This window comes from Lonchura striata, chromosome 1, assembly GCF_050655825.1.
Source record: "Lonchura striata isolate lonStrDom1 chromosome 1, ASM5065582v1, whole genome shotgun sequence".
In the NCBI taxonomy this organism is placed as follows: Eukaryota; Metazoa; Chordata; class Aves; order Passeriformes; family Estrildidae; genus Lonchura; species Lonchura striata.
Window position 1 is genome coordinate 70,111,183 of NC_140703.1, and position 20,109 is coordinate 70,131,291.

Sequence of the window (20,109 nt, forward strand, 5' to 3'; positions counted from 1 at the left end):
ACTCCTCACCTGCTCTCTACTTAGGAATACATCCCCTGCAAGGCTCTATCTAAATTCCAGACCTCTGAGTAGCTGCAAGCAGATGGCCATTTTCTTAAATCAACTTTGCAGAGAAATATTCCCTTCTCCCAACAAGCAGGTCTTCTCTCTGTCAATCCCGAATTACTCTGGGCCAAAGCCAATGACAACTTCAAGCTGCTGTACTTTGAGGCCAAGCAGAGCAAGGCACAAGTGCTGACATTCTATGACAGTAATGTCAGTGGCAAAATATTCCAGCAGATTTACATGGACCAAGCTTCTCCTATTGGAACAATTCTCAGTACTGTGCTGAGAGGAACTGTACTTAAAACGACTAATGAGAATTCAAACTATCAGTTGTGGGCTTGGGAAGTTTTTACATAAAGAAAACATAGCTTAGATGATTTTTAGAAGTCATTTTAGAAATGCATAATTTATACTAAGTCCTCTGTAGTTAGACCTGGTTTTAATAAATAATAAATTATAAATTTTCTCAAATCATTATAATAACCACACCACCTTCTGAAGTTATGATGCGTGAGAAGTGATTGTAGGAAGCTGCATGTGAATTAGTTCTCAGGGGTGAGAGCAAGGCCAGAGAATTTCAGGAGGATTGCAGATGAAATCTTTTAAAGTTCATTTCTGAAACCAGATAGCTCAGATCTGAAAGGGGAGTTAAGCAAGAGACAGGTTGTGCATTAGGTATATGGTTCAGAAGTGCAGATACATAGTCTTGGATGGCTGTGAGGACACAGAAGGAGTATTAAGGAGATATACTTTCCACTTGAAAGGATAGCAAAAATGTCCTTGGAACACAATAATTATAATTTATATATATCTTTGAGTCATGATCTGTCTAATCTAGATCCTGCACTGAGCCATGATTATTGCCCCAAAATTCAGAAGAAGGTGCAAGTAACCCTGCATTAGAGAGTGATGAAAGGCTGTTCTGCATGGAAAACTCATCCTAACATCTATCTGAAAAAGGCTTCCAACCTTAAAATAGACATCTCCCCTCATATACGTGTATTGCACCACCAAATATAACATGTCAAGATATTCTTGCTACCAAGAGAACTTAGTAGACTTTAAGGGCAAAGGACAAAGGGATGGTACAATCAAATAATATGATTTTTTAATCACAGGATGTGATATTTTACACAGCTGCCGTTCTCTAACTACATTTGATGAAAACATCCCCTCTCTAAAGGCATCCATTGGCAAACTGCTGACATGAAGGCATGGATTTGCTTTCTCTTCTCACAGTGGTTTCTTCTAATAACTGATAATCTCTAGTCCTAAAAGTCTGTGCTTCCTTCACATGTTGAAGATGCAAAACTTTTGCAAAAGTTTAGCACTGGTTTCTGCTAAACTTCCCCTGACTGAGGAAAGTGCTTTCTGGTACACAGCAGTACCTCCTTATGAGAATTCTTCTGTACTCAAGCCACTTTGCCCCTTTTCACAAAGAAATCAACAATTCTCTGCTGTCTCTCACAAAAAGGGATTTTTCCACACCTCAGAGTTGCTTATTACTTGTCTCTTTTTCCTCCCCATTTTTTCAGTGTCTTCTGAAGATGTGTGAGCAGCAGTGCTAAATGTCATATATTCAGTATCAGTCTCCCCAGTGCTGAACATGCAGGTGTTGTCACTGCCTCACTTCCACTGGCTACATCTCTGCTTACTCACACAAAGATCTTGACAGCTTTTCATAGCACATGTTCACAGTAGGAGCTCACATTGATTTGTGCTGACACCAGAAACTCCAATTACTCCTGGGGGTTACTCCCTTCCAGCTGATGGCCAAACCACAGTTCCAGGCAGAGCTGGTTTCAGCCTGGCTTTGCTGCATCCATCACTCAAAAACAGCGCAGTGGGAATGTGAGCGTGTTGGTTTTTTGTGCTCAAAAGTGCAGGCAGCTTGCATGCCACTCACCAAATATGTGGCTCTCCAGATGCTAAAACCTGTAACCACAATCCACAAGGACTGCAAAGGGGATATGAAATTGTATTTGAAAAACTGAAGATGAAATCAGAACTTACAAAGGAAATTCTGCATTTCTGTCAGCATGCCTATACAAGAGGTTTTTGCAGATGTGGCGCACAGTCTTGAAACACATATGATAAAATAGTCATCATGGATATCTGTATTTTCAAGCCTTGCTTTGCACTGGAACAACCTCACATCTGCCAGGAATTTTGATCAACAGGGAAAGTTCCACTACTTTGCTGCAAAGTCCCTCTTGTGCGTCAGCTCAGAATGCATCTGCTGATGGATCTACACAAGAGGACTTGTGATATTTACACTGTCACCCCCCGGGATTGCGACAGTAATTTTGGAGAGACAGGGAGTTATATCAGCAGAGTGTTCTAGCTTAGGAGTATGCAGTAGTGAAGGAACACAGTAAACAATCTGAAGTCTTTCTACAAATGATATATAAAAATACCTTTGGGGCAGGGGAAAGAAGATAGAACATTTGTTTAAAGTGCATTTAACTGTCAGTAACTTCTAGTACTTTATTTTAACTAAAGATTGGTGAAATTGATTTTCACATAAAACAGAAGATATTCCAAGACTATGGAAAAGAAGTTCAAGCATTATATATGAATGGCACCTATATAAATATATGCTACATACCCAACTGTTCCCTGTTCATTTATAAATTAATCATTTCCATGTATTTATCCATTGCTTTGAGTATATTGGTAATGTGTTTGTTTTTAAGAATACCAGTTAGCAAGAGGTGAAAGCAAAAATATCAGGCCAAATATCTGGAAACTTGTGCCAAATCAGGAGGTGATCTATGTTTTTAATAGTCAGAGCAGAAAGAAATCCCAAAACCTTTTTCTTTTGCAACATGTATCCCACTGGAAATGCAGAGATATCCGGACAACATCCAGGCCCTCCTAAATATTTTTCTTCTACTTTTCAGGGCACACTAAACTCTGCAGACACTTACACCTATCAAGCATATCTTTCCCTAACCTGCATATTATCTGTGGGTTGTCATTGCCTCTCCAGAGGCCTGGGGAACTTTGCCTATCAGAGCCCTGCCTTGGTGCTAAGTGTGAGGCAGCTTAAAGCAGGCAGCTCAGCATTACACAAGTTTTTCCAAGAAGCTTCAAAAACCATTTCCAGAGAAGCAGCCAACTTCAGCTGCTGAAGGGCTCACTACTTGACTGTCTTGTGGTCAGACAACCTTAGGCCCCAGGCACAGGAAGAATGTCCCATGTGCCAGGTGATGCAATATTCCAGAAGAAGGGGGAAACCAGCTTTTTCTACTCTGGGGGAAGTCAAGACCCTGCACAGAACTGAAGAATCATAGGACCAAAAGGGTTCTCCTGCAGCATGCAGCCAAGTGTCTGGGGTACCAAAGCTCAGATGTATAAAGGCATGTCCAGCCTCAATAAGTTCCAAGTCCAGGCACCTCTTGGGTGAATGATGGGGAAGCCCAGTACTCCCCAGAGAGCACACCAAAGGTGCCAGGGCTTCTTGCACAATCCATGTTCACATATTCAATACGTCCCCGGAGGAGAAGCATTGCTCTGGGTCTATTAATTGACTGTAGTGTTCTAATCAGTTAAAAAAGCCCAACAAAACACAACAAGGAAGAAATACAGCTAAATTCCCCCCACAGATGAAACCAGAGTGTGGTAATAAGAATAGCTGTGGAGCCTGTTTGCCTCAGAAGCAGCCCAGCAGTGCTGCTGAGGACACATACTTCTGCTCATTTCTGCAGCTGCCTGGAGCCATGTGCTGCACCACAGGAAACACCAACAAGGGCAGATGGGAACCTGTGTGGGATGTAAAATATTCATCACACCCATTTGGTGTAAATAAACATGAACAGTGGGAGTATCCCTGTCTGCAGAAGGGAAACTGCTTGCTATGCTCTCTTCTACAGCTCACAGAGCTGCATACACACAACAATTGCTGCCTCTGCACCTCCTGGTGTACATGGGTTTGCTTTGACTTCTTGGATGCCCTCACTACTGCTCTTGGGTGATGCACTGGCAGGACATCTCACTGTCCAGTCCTCATCCAGTGGTGCCTATCACTGTGACCCTGTTGGTGACCTCAGGCCCTCTGGTGCTCTAGCCTTATCCCCTATACAGCCCCTGGAGACACAGATCCCCTTCCCAGAGGGTGCCTGAAAGCAGAACATGCAGCACGCTGTGCTCGCATGCATGCAGGTGTGTGCATGCGCACGCACACCTGTGCTTATCTTCCCAAATAAATCCCTAAGAAACTAAATATACGTTAATCTCCAGACTCAGTCACTTTGACACACCAGTTTTCATCAGGCTTTTGCCTATTTAGATGCTAAATGCTCCAGGACTGGGACATCATCTTTGTGTCATCATCAAAATGTCTAGCACTCGTTGGGATAATTGTGGAATAACAAAAACTATAATGTATTTATTTCTATAAGGAATGCTATATAGAGCTCAAATATTAAAAGAGGAATACATTAAGTCAGCCAAGTGCTTTCTGTTTTCAACAAACCCAGTTCAATCCCATCATCTTTTTGTTCTTTGTTCTGTGTAATTTGATTAAACACGAGCTAATGTTAACTTAAACAGATTTCATTCCAATGGTAAATAAGAAGATAAAAATTGATTTTTTTAAGTAAGTCTAGACTTTATGTTTTGTGATGGCTAAAACCCTAATATTCCTGCAATTAAAAAGCTGGCACATAGTTGGTTTGATGGACATTTAGCATTGCCAGACTTTTATTATGGATAATAAATTGTTGATTTTTTTTGACTGCAGAGGTATTAAGATACTTGAAAAAACTGAAGTTCTATTGCACTGATCATTGTTGCCAAAATTATTACAATGCCTATATAGATCATCATTGGACATGTCTATATTAATGGCTGTGCCACTTTGACCTGAGGGGGATGTAGACCCACCAAACAAAAGTATTCTTGCCAGACGTGTGAAAATCCAAGCAGGGAAAAGCTAGGGAAGGCCACAGGTGTGTATCTGAGGGCTGGAGAGCTCCTGGGATGCTGTGATGGGCATCAAGAATGAGTAATTAGTTGATGCATGAGGTTGGCCACATAGGAAAGAAGGGTGTGGATCATCCAGAGCGACCGGTTACTGAAAAGTAACCACCAGCATGAAAATATGCGTCAAGATACCCAGTGGTCACTGCTTCTACTGGGCGGGGAACTGAGTATTTGACCTCTCTCTAGGCTGACTCCAACCTTCCTTAGACTTCTGTTAAAAAATTTCATTTTGAAATGACTTCTGAAGATGATCTGTGAGTTGAGGCATGGCCTCCCCCTTAACAGCAACTTTAAAGAGTGACATTTGGTCTTGTTATAAATATTTTATGCATGCAAATGTGTATGTAAAGCAAGAGGTGAGGTGAAAAGTTTGTTTTTGAAGGGAGGCTCCGCTTTTTGTCTCCCAAAAAGAGGATGGTATCCCTCTCACCTGGACAGGCCAGGTCTTGTTCACCCCACTTCTAATGAGAGTTATGGTTTCATTATTCACTTCCTGAAAGGTATCTATAAATTTTCATTTGTTAAATATTTCTGTTCCTACAGGGAAACAGAAAAATTCTTCAGTTTTTGGTGTGATTAATACTTTCATATATGAACCTTGCATCTATTGATCTACACTGAATTTTAAAGACTTTGTTCTGTTACATTCTTACTGGAAATCTTGGTAGGATGTCCCTGGGGAGTAATCATTTTATCAATTAAACAAAAAAATCTCCAAAAAGCAAAACACAAAAAAAACCCCCCCAAAAAACCCCAAAAAAAGAACAAAACAAGATTGATCTGAGGATATTGCCTCTTCACTGCAAGAGAGGAATTTAAAATGCATGGAATTTAAAAGAGGTACACATTTCCATCGACTCCTTTGCTGAACCTAAAGAACATCATGAAAGCACTGTGATGTGGGTTTCCCTGTCCTCTGCATGATGACAGGCCACAATAGCACTGGACCCTACTACTCATCACTGCTTTTAACACCACTTCCAGTGTGTTGCCAAATCCCTCAAGCCCACATGTATACCCAGCTTAGAGGCTGCCAGCATGACAAGAACCATTTCTGACTCTTATGTGTTCTTCCTCTGAATGCAGTATAAAATCAAGGCTGTCAAAGTTGCTTACACAGAGATCGATAATACAAACAAAAGGAGAAAATAAATTCACTTTTACCTGATGCTTGGCACACATCCTAAAAATATTTCTCTTCAAGGACAACATGTAAATAAAGAAACCTTTAATTTTTAATGGCCATTTAAAACTCTTCAAGGAGAGCATTAGAATGCCTGGGGCTATTTCTTTTTTATCTCAAAATTTTAAATATTTATGTGTAACTAGCCAAGTGTCTTCATTTATGTGTCTCTGGCCAAGGATGCAAACATAGTCTAATTTGTTGGGGTTTTTTCAAAACAAGGCCATGTAATTAAACCAGTGCTTCCCAAGAAAGCATATTCTTCTACTTTCCAAAACTAAAATTCACAATTTTGTCATAGCAGTGTCTCTAAGAAGGTCACTGAGGACACAAGGAGAAGCCACGAGGTTCCCTACACCTTTTTCCTTCTGTTTTGCAGGGCCTGAAACAGACCTGGCCATACTGTCTGGAAGCAGTGTAAGATCCAGGTACCCAAAGGATGAGGAGGGGAGAGATACTCAGCTGCTTTAAGGTTTCTTTTCCTGTATCACCTTTCCTACTCACTGCCTGACTTTTAGCATACACAGCAAATAAGCTTATTTTTGCAAATAAGCAAAAAATCACCTGCAGAAAGTTATTTCCTTCATTTCACAAACCCCAATCCATTCCTTGGGTAGACTGACCATGTGTAAGTGGCCTGAAGGTCCCATTCCATCTCAGAGCCTTCATTGTAATGCTTGCAAGTAAAGGAGTACACCTCTGGATTCTTACTGCTGTTTTACCATAATTAATAGCCCCACACCAAATTTTGTGGATTTCTCCTTAAAAATCAATTCAGAAAGCTCTAAATGGTGACAGAGCTTCTTTTGAATTTTTCCTCCCAAGAAAACAAAGTGTTTTGTTTTTCTTGCAATACAATGTTTTTGATACATAACCCTAAACTGTCAGTGTTTGATGAGACCAAAGTGTATTTTTTTCAGGCTACAGAATGAAAATATTAAGCTGCTCTGACTGCTCTGGTCTTCATCAGGAGCAATGAAAAGAATGAACTCTCTCAATACAGGACACGTAGCCTAACTGTAACAGTGAGGAGGGAGGAATGGCACTTTCCTAAGGACTATTCTTGGGCCAAATTCAAATATATTTTGCAAATGCTGGGAAAGCATTACCCCTGAAAGCCAGAAGTTCAATCTTTCTGATGAGTGCTGGCTTTTTACCACTCTACCAGCACCAGGCATGAACAATAGATATATTTCTCTTGAACTTATTCTTGGAGGTATTTGTGAAAATAAACCACTTTCAGCTTAGCCTGAGATAGCCCAAATTAACGTTTTGGAGGCAGTGGTGGGAAGTGCCAAGCGACTTATAAATAGCATGACCAATTTTGCCTCTAGCACAAGCAGTCATTAGCATCTAGCCAAGGATCTTACGTGACACTGTGTGGCATATTGTCCATTCACAGGGTAGGGACATACCTCTCAATAAGACACACCAGCACATAACTATTTGTTATTTGAATGAGGGAAAAAGTTTTCCTTGCCCATCCTAGATTTTGCAGGATATTTCTCTGTGTGCTTACTTCTCTGGAATACAAGTATTGTATACCCATGATTAGATGTGCAGATACACACACTCTGGTTACTGGTGACACGCCTTTCCCAGTCCTGATACACACAAAGTTCTGGGATGTCACCAAATATTGCAGTGTTGTCCCAACTCTTGCTCAGGGCATCTCTGTGGTTCCTCCATTCCCAGCTGATCCAGCTGCACTCGTGCTGGGACCTGTCCTGAGGAGCTTTTCCCCCATGATGAAAACCATACCAAGAGGCCATGCTGTAGGTCTGGAAACTCCTCCAGGCCCAAGCAGAATACAAGACAGACTACCCCAGCATAACCCTTTTCCTCACCTGCTCCCACCCTTGAGGTCTGCAGTCCAGAAAGTCCCTGCTCCTCACATGCACTGGAACTCTGAACTGGAAATTTCAGAGGCAGACCCAGGACTCCACTTTCTGCCTGCTGGGGCAGGCTGGATTGCAGAGAGCCATTAGCCCAGTTTCCAGGACCTCGGTGCAGTTTGGCCACAACAGCCCTCAACACAAACATTTCTATGGTGTACTGGAGATATGAAAATGGATTTTTTTTCCCTCCCATTTTTTGGCCAGAAAGATTTTCTCTCCTGGATTTGTCACTTTGGGTTATTTCCCTTTAGATGGCACTGTTACCACTTCCAAGAGAGATCACTGCTGGGCGCCTCGCTGAACAGGGCTGAAATGGGCCAGGACTGCCAGTATCACTGGGTTAACAAGCCAGAGCAGGTCGGGAGTGATCCAGACCAGGGCTCTGGAAATATTTGCTGTAGAAAGTCTTGCTGGTACCACTCCAGCTCCCATCAGTCAGTTGTTCACTCTGCAATACCAGCACAGCACAAGGCCAGTATTGGCAAGAGGAACATCTGACAACATTAAGGACAAATTTAATCTGCTCCTCTTCAGAATCAATTTGAAGTAGCTCCAAAAGTCAACAAGAGTCATGTGCATATACGAGGGTCTTAAGCTAATACATCTGCTAATTAAATAATAATTAAAAGCGTTGCTCTGCACAGGCACTGCAATCATTATTTTTTGTGCTTATGTCAGAACCACTGCTTTAATATTTTTTATGTCTACTGCCTCAGTTATTGCCTGCTTCAAATGCCTAGGCTTTTCCCAAGGATAGAAGATTGGTTTAAGTGGCATTTAATGGATCTGTATTAAATACTGCTACTTCTTGTGTACTTCCAGATGCCAGTTAAAAGAATCTTGCCAATCAAGAGCATTTTCAGCTGAGGAAGAGAGATGATTCCAGGATACCATTCAGCAGTGGTCCAAAACAGTCAGAAAACAAATCTTAAAAAATTATTAGAAAATGGTTGCATAATCTTAAAACACTCAAAGAAGTTGCTGGTGTGGTCCAACACCCTTTATTTCATGCACCTTTTATTTCTACACAGCTAAATATGTCTGTTGGAACACTTGCATTGGTGCTTCTCTCAGCTTTGGAAAGAGAAGAGAAACAGTATGAGCAACACAAGAGAGCCACAGGCATAGGTCTACTTGTGCCTACTTACCACCTACACAGGTCCTTGGGCTGTTTTTAAGACTCAGTCCTGTCCTCACTGCCTAGGAGCACACTTTGCAACAGAATTTAGGTCCAAATATGAGAAAAATCTATGTTTTGAACATTACTTTGCTGTGATGTAAGGAAAGAAAGACATTGGACACAGACGATTATCAACCCAAAAGTGGCTCCCTAGTATCAAAATAGGATTGGGCCCTCTGCTAAACAAGAGTGTAACTGCTAGCTGGACACATCAACCCCAAAATTATTGGGAATAAGGCTGCTCCTTTTTCTTGAATGAATGTTTTTCCTTTGCCAAACTGTAGTTCCACTCAGACTTCAACCATTTTGCCTGCAAGGCTCTCAGAAACACATACACCCAACCATTATTATTTTTATAATGTGAAAAGTTGGTTTATTTTTTCCCATGCTGCCCTAACTCAAAGGCAGCCAACTCAATTTTGCTCAAGCCTTCAGACAATAATGCCACCTCTGAAAATGTCTGCAGATTGTATTTTCAAATGACACTCAAAAACTCATAAGCCTGTGTCTATGTTGCAAGACAAACGACTCCCCAGTTACTCAACTGCTTAAGTAGTCCCAGATTGTCCCACTGTATGTAGGCTCTCAATTTAAGCATTGAATTTAAGAGTGCAGTAGCCTTAGTGCTCCCTGGAAGACTCAGATGAGACAGGCGAGTAACTCAAGCAGAAATTCAGGTCTGTAATGCTTTAAATAGTCTCCATGAAGTGCTCACCTGCCTGGATGCACTAAAAATTAAGCCTAAAGCAACAATACTCCCAAAGGAGGTACCACATCTACATGGATCTGGAACAAATCTACATCTATCCTGCCCAAATCTGAAGGCCTTAAATTCTACAGGTGTATTATTTTTCTCCTCCAGGCACTCAGAGGAGCATTACTGCAATCCCCAGCTGGCCTGATAAATACAGAGGAGCTGGGAACGTGAGGTGCAGCTATGCTTGGCCAGGACTTGGAGAGGATGCTATTAAATAAAGACGCCTGAGTTGTTCAATTTAGGAGGCATTTTCAGTTCAGATCCAGCATGCACCAACAGCAGGACAGTCATCTCAAAGCTCAGTTGGAGCTGTGGTTGTAATTTAAAACATATCCAGAGGAGATGAAGGAGATATGCCTAAGAGTCCAGAGTGTTCCTTCAGCAAATTGTGAATGAGACATGTGATGAAAAATGTCTCCCCAGTGGACAATGCACAGAACAAAGCTGAGCTGACAAAGCTCTGCCCCTTTTTTATTTCCCTCTAATTTAAACAAGGATACTCCACAGTCAGCTCAAAAAAAACCCCAGCAACAAAAACAACAACAACAAATCCAACAAAACACCACCAATCTAAAAATACCCAACCAAAAAAACCCACAAAAACCCAAAAATCACAACAAAAACCTAAACCCACTCAAAAGTGTTTAGAAATACCCAACAAATCCTGAAATACAGAAGTGTCAAATCTAAAGAAAAATAGAGGGGGAAGATCTCCTGGGAAAGTATTTAAAATATTTAGGACATTTAAAAAAACTCCTGTTTTTTTCAGTTCAGTGAATCTTCTCTGGCAGGATCAGCTCCTACTTAGGGAATAGTGTGAACCATGGTTATTTATTCAAAGGTAACCTTTCCCACTAATATAAAAACCTCCAAAACTAAATGAAGTATTTCAGAATTTTTAAGACTCACTTAATTTGTTTCCTTGCTTTTCTTTCTCCCATTTAACACAGAAAATTTATTCTTGTCTCTTCCAAAAGTAGACAAACAGGCCATCAAGGTTATTATATGAACATTGGGTCCTACTGCTGGTGATTGTCTGCCTGTTTCACAAAGTCGCCAGGACACCAGCTTGAGCTGGGATTTTATAAAATACATGGGCATGGTGTGAACCAGGCCTGGACCTCAGAGCCCAGCTAAGTTTCCTAGATCACTAAACAGCTTTTGAAACAGGCAATACCTTCAAGTCTTTCATGGTTATTTTGGTTGTCTTCAAATTTATTCATTTTTACTTGAGTGAATAAATAAGGTTCCCTAATTACCAGCAACATTTTCTTTATGTTCTTTATATACCTGCTGAGTGTAATCTTCTGCATGCTGAGATAATGTTATCCTAACATCTTCAGGAACCGGCACCCTTGTGACAGGGATGCCCTGGCCGATTCATGGTGAATAGGAAGAGTAGATAATTATTGAGGGAAATCAAATTACTTCCTTCATCTAACAGCTTTGGTTGCTCACAAGAATTAGTATCTCAGTTACACTTTCCATTCCAGCTTTAGCAATCAGAGGCTGGGGCTTCTAAGTTTCTGCATCTCCTTTTATCCTAAAAACCCCTGCTTGTGACAAATACTTCATTCAAAATTCTTCCTTTTCCAAGCTCCTGAACCCTTTTTTTTCAAGTATATGGCAACAAATTATTCAGCTTATCAGACTGGATGACATCTGTATTTTACACACAATTCTTTGGCCACCCAATCTCTAAGCTTGGTGGCTTAACAGAGGTGCCAGATTTCCTTTGTCATTGCAGTTTTAATTTCTATAATTCTATGAAATTCGAATTCCCTTCTCATAATAACCATTGTAAAGAAATTACGTGCTTTGGCCCCAAGAACAAATTTTCAGTGACTCTAGAATAAATTTGGTCAAGTGGCAGGTGTAAAGGCAAAGAATCTTTTCAATGGTAAGAAGAACCCATTGCACTTACCTGCCTGAAAAAGTACTGTGTTGTTATAGCAAAGACATCAAAGCCGCAGCTGGCCCTTTTAAGTTCATCTTGGATATTGATTAATTGCCGGGACTGCTCATCACACTTTTCCTTCAGTTTCTGAATGAACTGCTTTTCCGTGTCTCGCCCCTCTCCTGGTTTGGGGGAGAATCCATTCTTTGGGGTGGCTGGCCTTTGCTTGGGATGTCCTACAAAGAAAGGAAGAAAAGACTATTCAGGTCACGTAGTTTACATGTACAGACATGACCTTTATATGTATCTATGGCCTTTGGAACTCATCCTTACAAAAGAAAAAACAAGGTCTGCAGCACTCACACAGAACTTCCAGTCTCTCCCAAAGGAAAAAAAAAAAAAAAAGTACAGTGAAATAGTGAAAATATGTTTCTTTAGGGGCTTTGAACAGTCACCTCAGGCTCTGAGGAGTTGAGGATAGCTGTCCTAAGAGTGTATCACTGAGAACTGAGGTTGTTGGAAGAGGAAGCACTTCATCTCTGCTAGACATCTACAAGAACAGAGGTCTGCATCTCGCTTGAATGGCAGTGAGAGAAAGGGGCATTTCCAGGTGAGGATTCACCTTATCTTCTTGATGATGTGGAAAACAGCTAGATGACATTTCTACTCTACACATGGTTTCTTTGTTCACATAAGCCCCCAGCCTGGTGACTCGACAGAGGTGCCAGTTTTCCTTTGCCTTTGCAGGTTTCATTTTGCCCCTACACAGGACAATGTGGGGTGGGAGTTGTCCCTCCGTGAATGTAAACATATCATGGATTGCTTGCTATTGGGATACCACTATTTTTATCTACAATACTGCAGTCTACCTTGAGAGTTCCCTTTGCTCTCACCTCTACAACATGTCCAAAATTACAGCACTTAGCAGATATGTACTGAAGTGCCACCGAGTGCCACACAATGCACAAGAGTTACATCACTGGCTCTGTGTGGCTGCTCTCTCTGCATCATTGATAATGCCAGAATCACTACATGGTTTTCCTGCAGAAATAGGCCCAGACAGACTCTGGCTCATTTGATGTGCTCCAAGTTGGCTTGAAGCAAGCCTGATTCCGTACAAAGATGTGAAAGCACGAGTGTAGCTTGCATTTAGGGTATAGTGTCATATTCGTATCAATGGCACCAGAACTGAAGCTTACTCACGATAAGCCACTTCAGGAAAGTGGGGCTTTTTCTAAACTTCACATCCTGCTTGAGTCAACTGTCTATTTCTGTGGATATACCAATTTTGAAGATGAAGCAAGAAGGGGCAGTGTTCTGGTGGTATTGAGCTGCTCAAGCCACTGCTTGAAAAATCTGTTCTGTCTGTACCTTCTTTGCCTTCTGAGAACTCACCTCTGCAAACATTTATGGCCAGCAGGGCATCCCCTTTGCACAGCTTAGTAACTCTTTTTGCTACCCTCAGTCATTCTTGCTACCCTTTTGCTACCCCTCAGTCTTTAGCTCATTCCTGAATACTGGTCAGGAACCTCCAGTCTTTAACAGATCCTCCCATTATTCTCCAGCTTTTACCCTAGAAGCTAAAGTTAGTAAGAAAGAGGGAGAAAATATGAGTCAGACACCTTTTTCCCATGTGTTATTGGAGATGGTGGTCATGGGTCTGGAACATTTCTGTGTTAGTAGAAAAAGTTGTGTGTGCAAGAATATAAAAAAAAAAGGGGACAGTGTGTAATTTTACAGTCTTGTAGCATACAGTCCCTGAAAACCAATACAGAGACCATGTCTACAACCAGTCTTCAGCAATCAGTGTGACAGAGGACAGTCTTCTGCTGTGAATATTACCTATCTCTTTCCTAAAAAGCCAAAGAATCCTTCTACAGAGATGCCTCTGATGGTATGAATCTGAGTCAATTTGTAAAGTAGAGCATGGCAAATTCCAGAGGTAATTTCGTCAGATGTGCTTTAGCTCTTTTAGATCTTCAAGACTGTGGTCTGGGTGTGCAAATAGATCCTAAGGGCAGTTTTACAAGATCAGGCAGGAGAACAGCACGGCTTCCCTAGAGCAATACCTCAGGAACCTGTTCCTACTTTATCAGATTCCCAGCTTGTGTGGAGCCATTGGGAGCATATCTTCTATCTTGTTCGGCTACATGCTGGCTCCAGGCTAATCTTACAGGGTGCTAGCTCCAGCAGAGATGCTGCCTCACATCTCCAAACACCTCATGGTTTGCAAAGAGCCATGAGTGCAAAAAAACCTTTTGAAACTCTTGTGTCCATGACTTGCATTTGTGACAAAGAATAAGATGTTCTGCAGTGTCAAGACTAATGTCATGTCATTGGACGACTCAAATAATACAGCACAAGGAGTTTTTGTCATTAAGCATAGCTATTGCCCTCTATCAGTTTTTGTCACTTAAAGCCTGTCAACCTTTTGTGCACTAATAAGAAAATACACACTCTTCCATTCATGTCAAGGGTCTCTTAACTGTACGGTAGGTAATACCAAAAAATAAGAAATTCATAAAAGCAAGAGCAATAAATATCTGTCTTTTTAATATAAAAATCTTGGGTTGTTTAAGCAAGACAGTGATGTTACAACAGAAGGCTTTGGGAGAAGTGTAGGGGAAAGCCCTTGAAATCAGTTCAGTTTTTAATTAAAACAGAAACTCATCAGTTTGCTTAGTCTTACATCTTTCTACCCTTCCTGTTCACTGGAAGATTTGAAGTGTACATCTCTGTGTTATCCTTGTCAGAATTATAAGCTGTCCTTGTAAATTAAATGGTGCTATTCTCCTTAGGGATAAATCTGAATTTCTTGGTTCATTTGGGTCTGAAAGGCAGCTTACTAAGCTTATTCTGCCATTGATGTCTCTCTTCTGTTGCTCTGCACAAAACAGAGTATATATTAATGATGCTGGCCCTTATCCTCAAAAATCCTTTTTGCTGATGGTGGGACCAGCGGGGCAGACCCAATGTGTGCTGAAATCACTGTACTCCTTTGATCCATTTCAAAACTCCCAAGCCTTTTTTATCTATGTGAGTGTTTGAACTAAGGAGACATAACAAGTATATACTCATAATTAACACTGTCCATGAGGATTTAGATGGGGAATGCAATTTATTCACCTTTTAACTGCCCAATTTCCAGCATTTTGGTAAGGAAAATGAGCAAATTACTTAGAGACAATTGTTATCAAGCATTCTGTAGAGTGACAGATGCCAGAAGCAGTTGGCACCATTCTAAAATGGAGTGGAAGAAGAGTACTTGCATCTACAGACATACACAGATCTCAGGAATAGTATTGCATCAAAGGATAAAACTGAGATTCCTGCAAGACTTTGCATCTCAAAACTCCCTTGCAGGTCTTCAAATTCAAAGGTCAAAAAATTTGTGTATGACAGTCAAAAACCATCACTGATTAAAAGGAGCTGAATGTGAAAGGCCAGTAACAGAGGCAAATACAACCTAGAAACAGAAATTTTGGAAGCTGTTTCATGGCCAGATGTAGCTGTGGTGGAATTACCTGTGAGACACATTGTCTCCCATCAAAAAGTGTAAACAAGGCAGGTGCTTGTGATTCTGATGAAGGAAAGTCTGTGACTGCCCCTTAGCATCAGCTACACTGCAAGTCCTTTTCAAAGGCTGCTTTGAGTATTTTTTGAAATTGATAAGTAAATGAAAAAAATTGTCATTATTGATTTGTTATTGCTGCACTTATTTCAAAGAATGCCAAAGGCTACTCTAAAAAAATAAATGAAGATAAGGTTTATTTTCCTACTTGATCCTTAGAGTGATAAACAAATTTACATTGGCTCATTTGCAGACAAGCAAGCTGAACAAATTTTTAATCAGTCTGATGGATGGAGGTCAGTTATTCAACCTCTCATGAGAATGAAGAAACCTTTGAGGCCTCATGAATTGGATATGCCAAAACATCAGGCCTTGAAAATTATCAAGTCAGCCATGGAGATGCAGATCTCCTTAAGTTAATACAAATACACTGTACAAATATTCCAGTGCTCCATTTTGCTTTGTAATCCTAGTGGAAGCAAATCAGCTGTGCTGTAACATGCTGCTACAGCCAGAATAAGTGCTGATGCTTAAACTGGACTCCCACTGTTATAAACACAGGTGAGCTTCTGGTCTGGCACTCTCTGCAACAAATTCTTTGGATCTCTCTGTGATCTCACCAGGGGTAAAATAGCCTGTAAATAATGTGACTCAGAGGACAGTGTTAAGTTCATCTTTTTACTCTATTAACTTTGTAAAAAGTATTTTGTGTCCTGTTGGTGCCTGGGAAGATTAAATTTAACCTTCCATTTTATTGATTTTGTTGGTTGAGAAGAAGAATAGAGATTGAGTTTAATAATAATGGAGAAACTCTTGGTGCAAGCTATAGGAGCTGGAGAGCTACTCTACATGCTTTATAGTTTGCCACCAAATGAAGAAACATGGGGTTCTATCCCCCCACAGTTATAACTTAAGCATCACATAGCTGTAGAAATGACATTTTAAGTATTCAAGCAGAGTCTGAAAAATGAGGTAGCAGAAGATAAACTACAAGCACAGTGCAATCAGTGAGACCATGCACACTAATTTCAGGAGCATTTAGATCAACCAAAGGCTAGCCTCACAAAAACCTTTAGGCACCTTATCCATTTATTAATATACGCTTAAATAGAAACAAGTTCTCTTTGTTTTAGTAATTTAAAAAAAATGGGTATTCTTCAGAAAAGTTAAAACCATGTGTTTGTGCCCAATATTGAGGTATAAGTTGATAATGTCCCAACAGAACTTTGGAGGCTGGTTCTACAGATAGTATCCTTTCCAGTTATGTGCAGAAATAGCCCAGGAAATGTAGTGCCTCTGCATACAAGTAAGAGTAGATTCTGAGCCATACATTATCACTCCAGGCAATTCTCTGAGGTGTCTTTTATTTTGTTATATATATCCTGTCCTCTTTTTATGTAAGAAAATTGTAATGACAAACAAATGTTCCTGTGCCCATAAACATGTAATAGCAGCAACTCCTTGTTTTGAAAGAGATGATTACATGGTCATAACAAAGAGAACAGAAGTTTATTCAGCTCATGTATTCGTATGATAAAGCCTGCTGTACCCAGCTTAATGAACTTTGGACACAATCAATCCTCACTTAACAATAGTAGGTCTCAGATTTGAGCGTGTTAACAAGAGATGCAAAGTAAACAAGTTTAAATCTTTCCTGAAACAGTGCTTTCAGATTCATAAATACCTGGTGAATGGAGTTTTGTGGCTGTTACTGCTGATTTCTTAGGGGATGAGACAGCTGGTCTATTAGCATCCTGATCTTTTTGGACTTCTTTCTTCACACCTGTTTTAGGAAAAAAAAAATCAAAGGTAGAAAGACCTTTTGTTTGTAACTGTGAAGAACTATGTCACTGAGATACACATCAAAATAGCAAAATGTGTTTCACCAATGTCCTGGGCTCTGCACAGAACGATGCTACACAGCACTTCTGGGTTGGATGCCAAAGTGACATATCTGCAACAACTGTGTACCTGCGGCTGAGCTGACATGCACAGCACTAAAGAAGGACAGAAGAAGACCTTACACACTACCTTGGCTTTCCAGTAATCTGCACCATGATAAATGCCATTAAGGCATGAATAGTTACACAGGTAACCCATCCTATCTGTTCTGAGTGCTGTGTCCTGTCTCTTCACCTTGCCGTGCAACTTCATTCTGGGCTGCAGGAGAAGCGAATAGGACCGTGCAAAGCTGATTAAAATTACCTGCAAGTTCCTGCCCTGTCACCTTTTCCACAGGTAAGGAAGCTGCCTTTTCTGGAGACCAGCTTTCCCAAGATGGTCTCATGTAGGCAAGAGAGAGGCTAGAACCAGAAGCTGGCAGAACGTGTCAGAGCTGGCCAGACACAAGAGTGGGTCTCTGTCTGTGCAGTCAGGCAGGCAGGGACAGAGGTGGGCAAGCACATTCAGGGCACAAACCTACAAGGCACTGTGCCAGTGTGGGATGAACCAGGACATGGAATATTTCCGAGAGAGGCAACTCAGTATGTATGTTACTTGTCCCACCACTGGAGCTCTCTGGTCAGGGCCTCGGGTTGGTCTGCCAGCTGTCAGAGCTCTGCAGTCAGTGACTGCCTCTTGAACCAGGGGGACACAACATTCTGAAAGCCAGAGGGGCCACCCAAGCTCAGCTCCTCCTGCCCACCCACAGCTCCCATCAAAATAGCTGTGGGGACCATGCTGAGTGCAGTAACATGAGGTCCTGCCCTGTTTCTGACCATGGTGTGACAGTCACAGCATCTCAAGCAGAAATTATTCATCAAAGAAGTAAGGAGAAAGAGCAATAAAAAGCAAACCCCTGGGACAATAATGTATTTTCCTGTTTGCTTTCCTTATTTTAACCATTAGTGCTTGTTGAGGGTTGCATTTAACCTGAAGGGCTGTGTCACAGCCCCTGGATACACAGGAAAAACAGAGATATTTAAAGCAAATGACTTGCTATAGAGGAAAAACAAAGTTTGCCTTACTGACTTTCCCCTATCTTATGAGTATGCTCACAGGCATCTTATAGGAAGATGTCCCACAGAATCTGAAGTATCTGAAGAAGAAAAAAAAAAGAGATTTTCTTGGTGATGCCTAATGACAGTGGCAGTCCAAAAGCTAACACTGTCTTCCATTTTACTTAATACAAATGTTACCTGGCTCTTTCAACAATGGAGGAAAATTATAATTTTATATGGGGATCATAATCTTGAGGGACACTTGCTGCTTTACTACTTTTCTGCTCCTTCCAAACCCACACCTAGTCACAGCAGTATATATAGGTTTATTTCTGATACATCTTTCACCCTTCCACTTCTGCCTGCATCAGGACTTGCATGCAGAGAGCTGCAGACGCAGCATTTGCCACACACCACAAGCTGAGCTGCATAATTCCTAGCACTGTCTCTTAGCATTTGCTTGCAGAGATTTGCTTACAGCATTTGTTTCTGGAAAGAACACATGCACCTGCATGTCCAACTGTTTGTGGGAGGGAAGCATGGGACAAGTTCTAAAACCCTCTTTGACTCTCTTCCATTGTTCATAGGCAAATCACACCATCAGCTGTCAGGGGCTTATAAAGACTGAATACTTGCTCATACTTTTACTTTTGTCCATCTCCATTTTCTCTGCTGTTCTTAAATACAACATGTCGAGGCTATGATTCTCATTTGTGATTAATACTTTTCACAGTGAAGTGACTGAAGATAGAAATTGCCCATGCCTGCCCACTATTACACTGTATTTTACTACGGAGTAGGACATAAAATAAGTTTATGGTGCCTTTTCATTACTACGGACAACCTGAGATGGCAGCTGTGAGACAAAACCAGGCCTTGTTTATATAGTTACAGATTCAAGCATCACTTTTCCATGGTAATAAGGCTTTGGCCTTTCTGGAGCTGTCAAAATAAAAATATAATGCATAAATATGCCATATACTGAGCTCCTCCATAAATTTTGCTATGCCAGATGCCAAAACAGACAACAGTAGAGAAAAGTGCGTGCTTTCCTTATGCTTTCCTAATGCATGTAAATAATTAACTACTTTTGGTTTTGATACATTTTCAGTGAGGAACACCTGGGGAATTTACTCAATTCCTTGACCTTAAGCACAAAACAAGAACCAATTAGAGCTTGGTTGAAAGAAAATGGAGCAAAGCAGCCCAGGATTTTGCAGAGGGTAAGGCAGGGTCTGTGTTGAGCAGCGGGAGCTGCATGGGGGACGTTGGCTCCAGAAAGTGGAAGACCAGCAGAAAGAAGGTGCAAAGAGATATCTGGGCAAGGAAAGGTAAGTAGGATTAGTAACAAGGAAGATCAATGCGTTTTTCAGTTTAAAAGACTAGGAGAGCTCCTGAGGTCTGGTGGGGCAGCGGTGCAGCAAGTGAGCAAGGGAGGAGGGGCTGTGCCACAAGGGAAGAGCCAGTGCCCAGCACAGCCTGGCTGGGAAGGGGACAGGGACAGGGACACATGGAGCTAACAATTATTCAACTTCTCCTTCATAAGAAGGAAGGCCCTGGTGGCCTCTCGGCAGCCCTCTTTAAGAGGAGAGGGATTTAGAAAGCACGCAGCAGGCAAAAGGAAGGACAGTCTGCGGGAACAAACTGTTACCA

At 41.2% G+C, this 20,109-nt stretch overlaps 1 protein-coding gene across 10 annotated transcripts in view; it reads right to left on the minus strand.

Annotated features, from left to right (window-relative positions):
* MTUS2 (microtubule associated scaffold protein 2) overlaps window positions 1–20,109 on the minus strand; it is a 273,605-nt gene that overhangs the window by 38,344 nt on the left and 215,152 nt on the right. For all 10 annotated transcript variants that reach the window (XM_021541972.4, XM_077781450.2, XM_021541971.4 and 7 more), the window contains 2 exons: window positions 17,202–17,300; window positions 11,974–12,182 (listed from right to left, as the gene is read on the minus strand). In XM_021541972.4, the coding sequence (XP_021397647.3) occupies window positions 11,974–12,182; window positions 17,202–17,300 (308 nt within the window). The remainder of the gene's footprint in view (window positions 1–11,973; window positions 12,183–17,201; window positions 17,301–20,109) is intronic.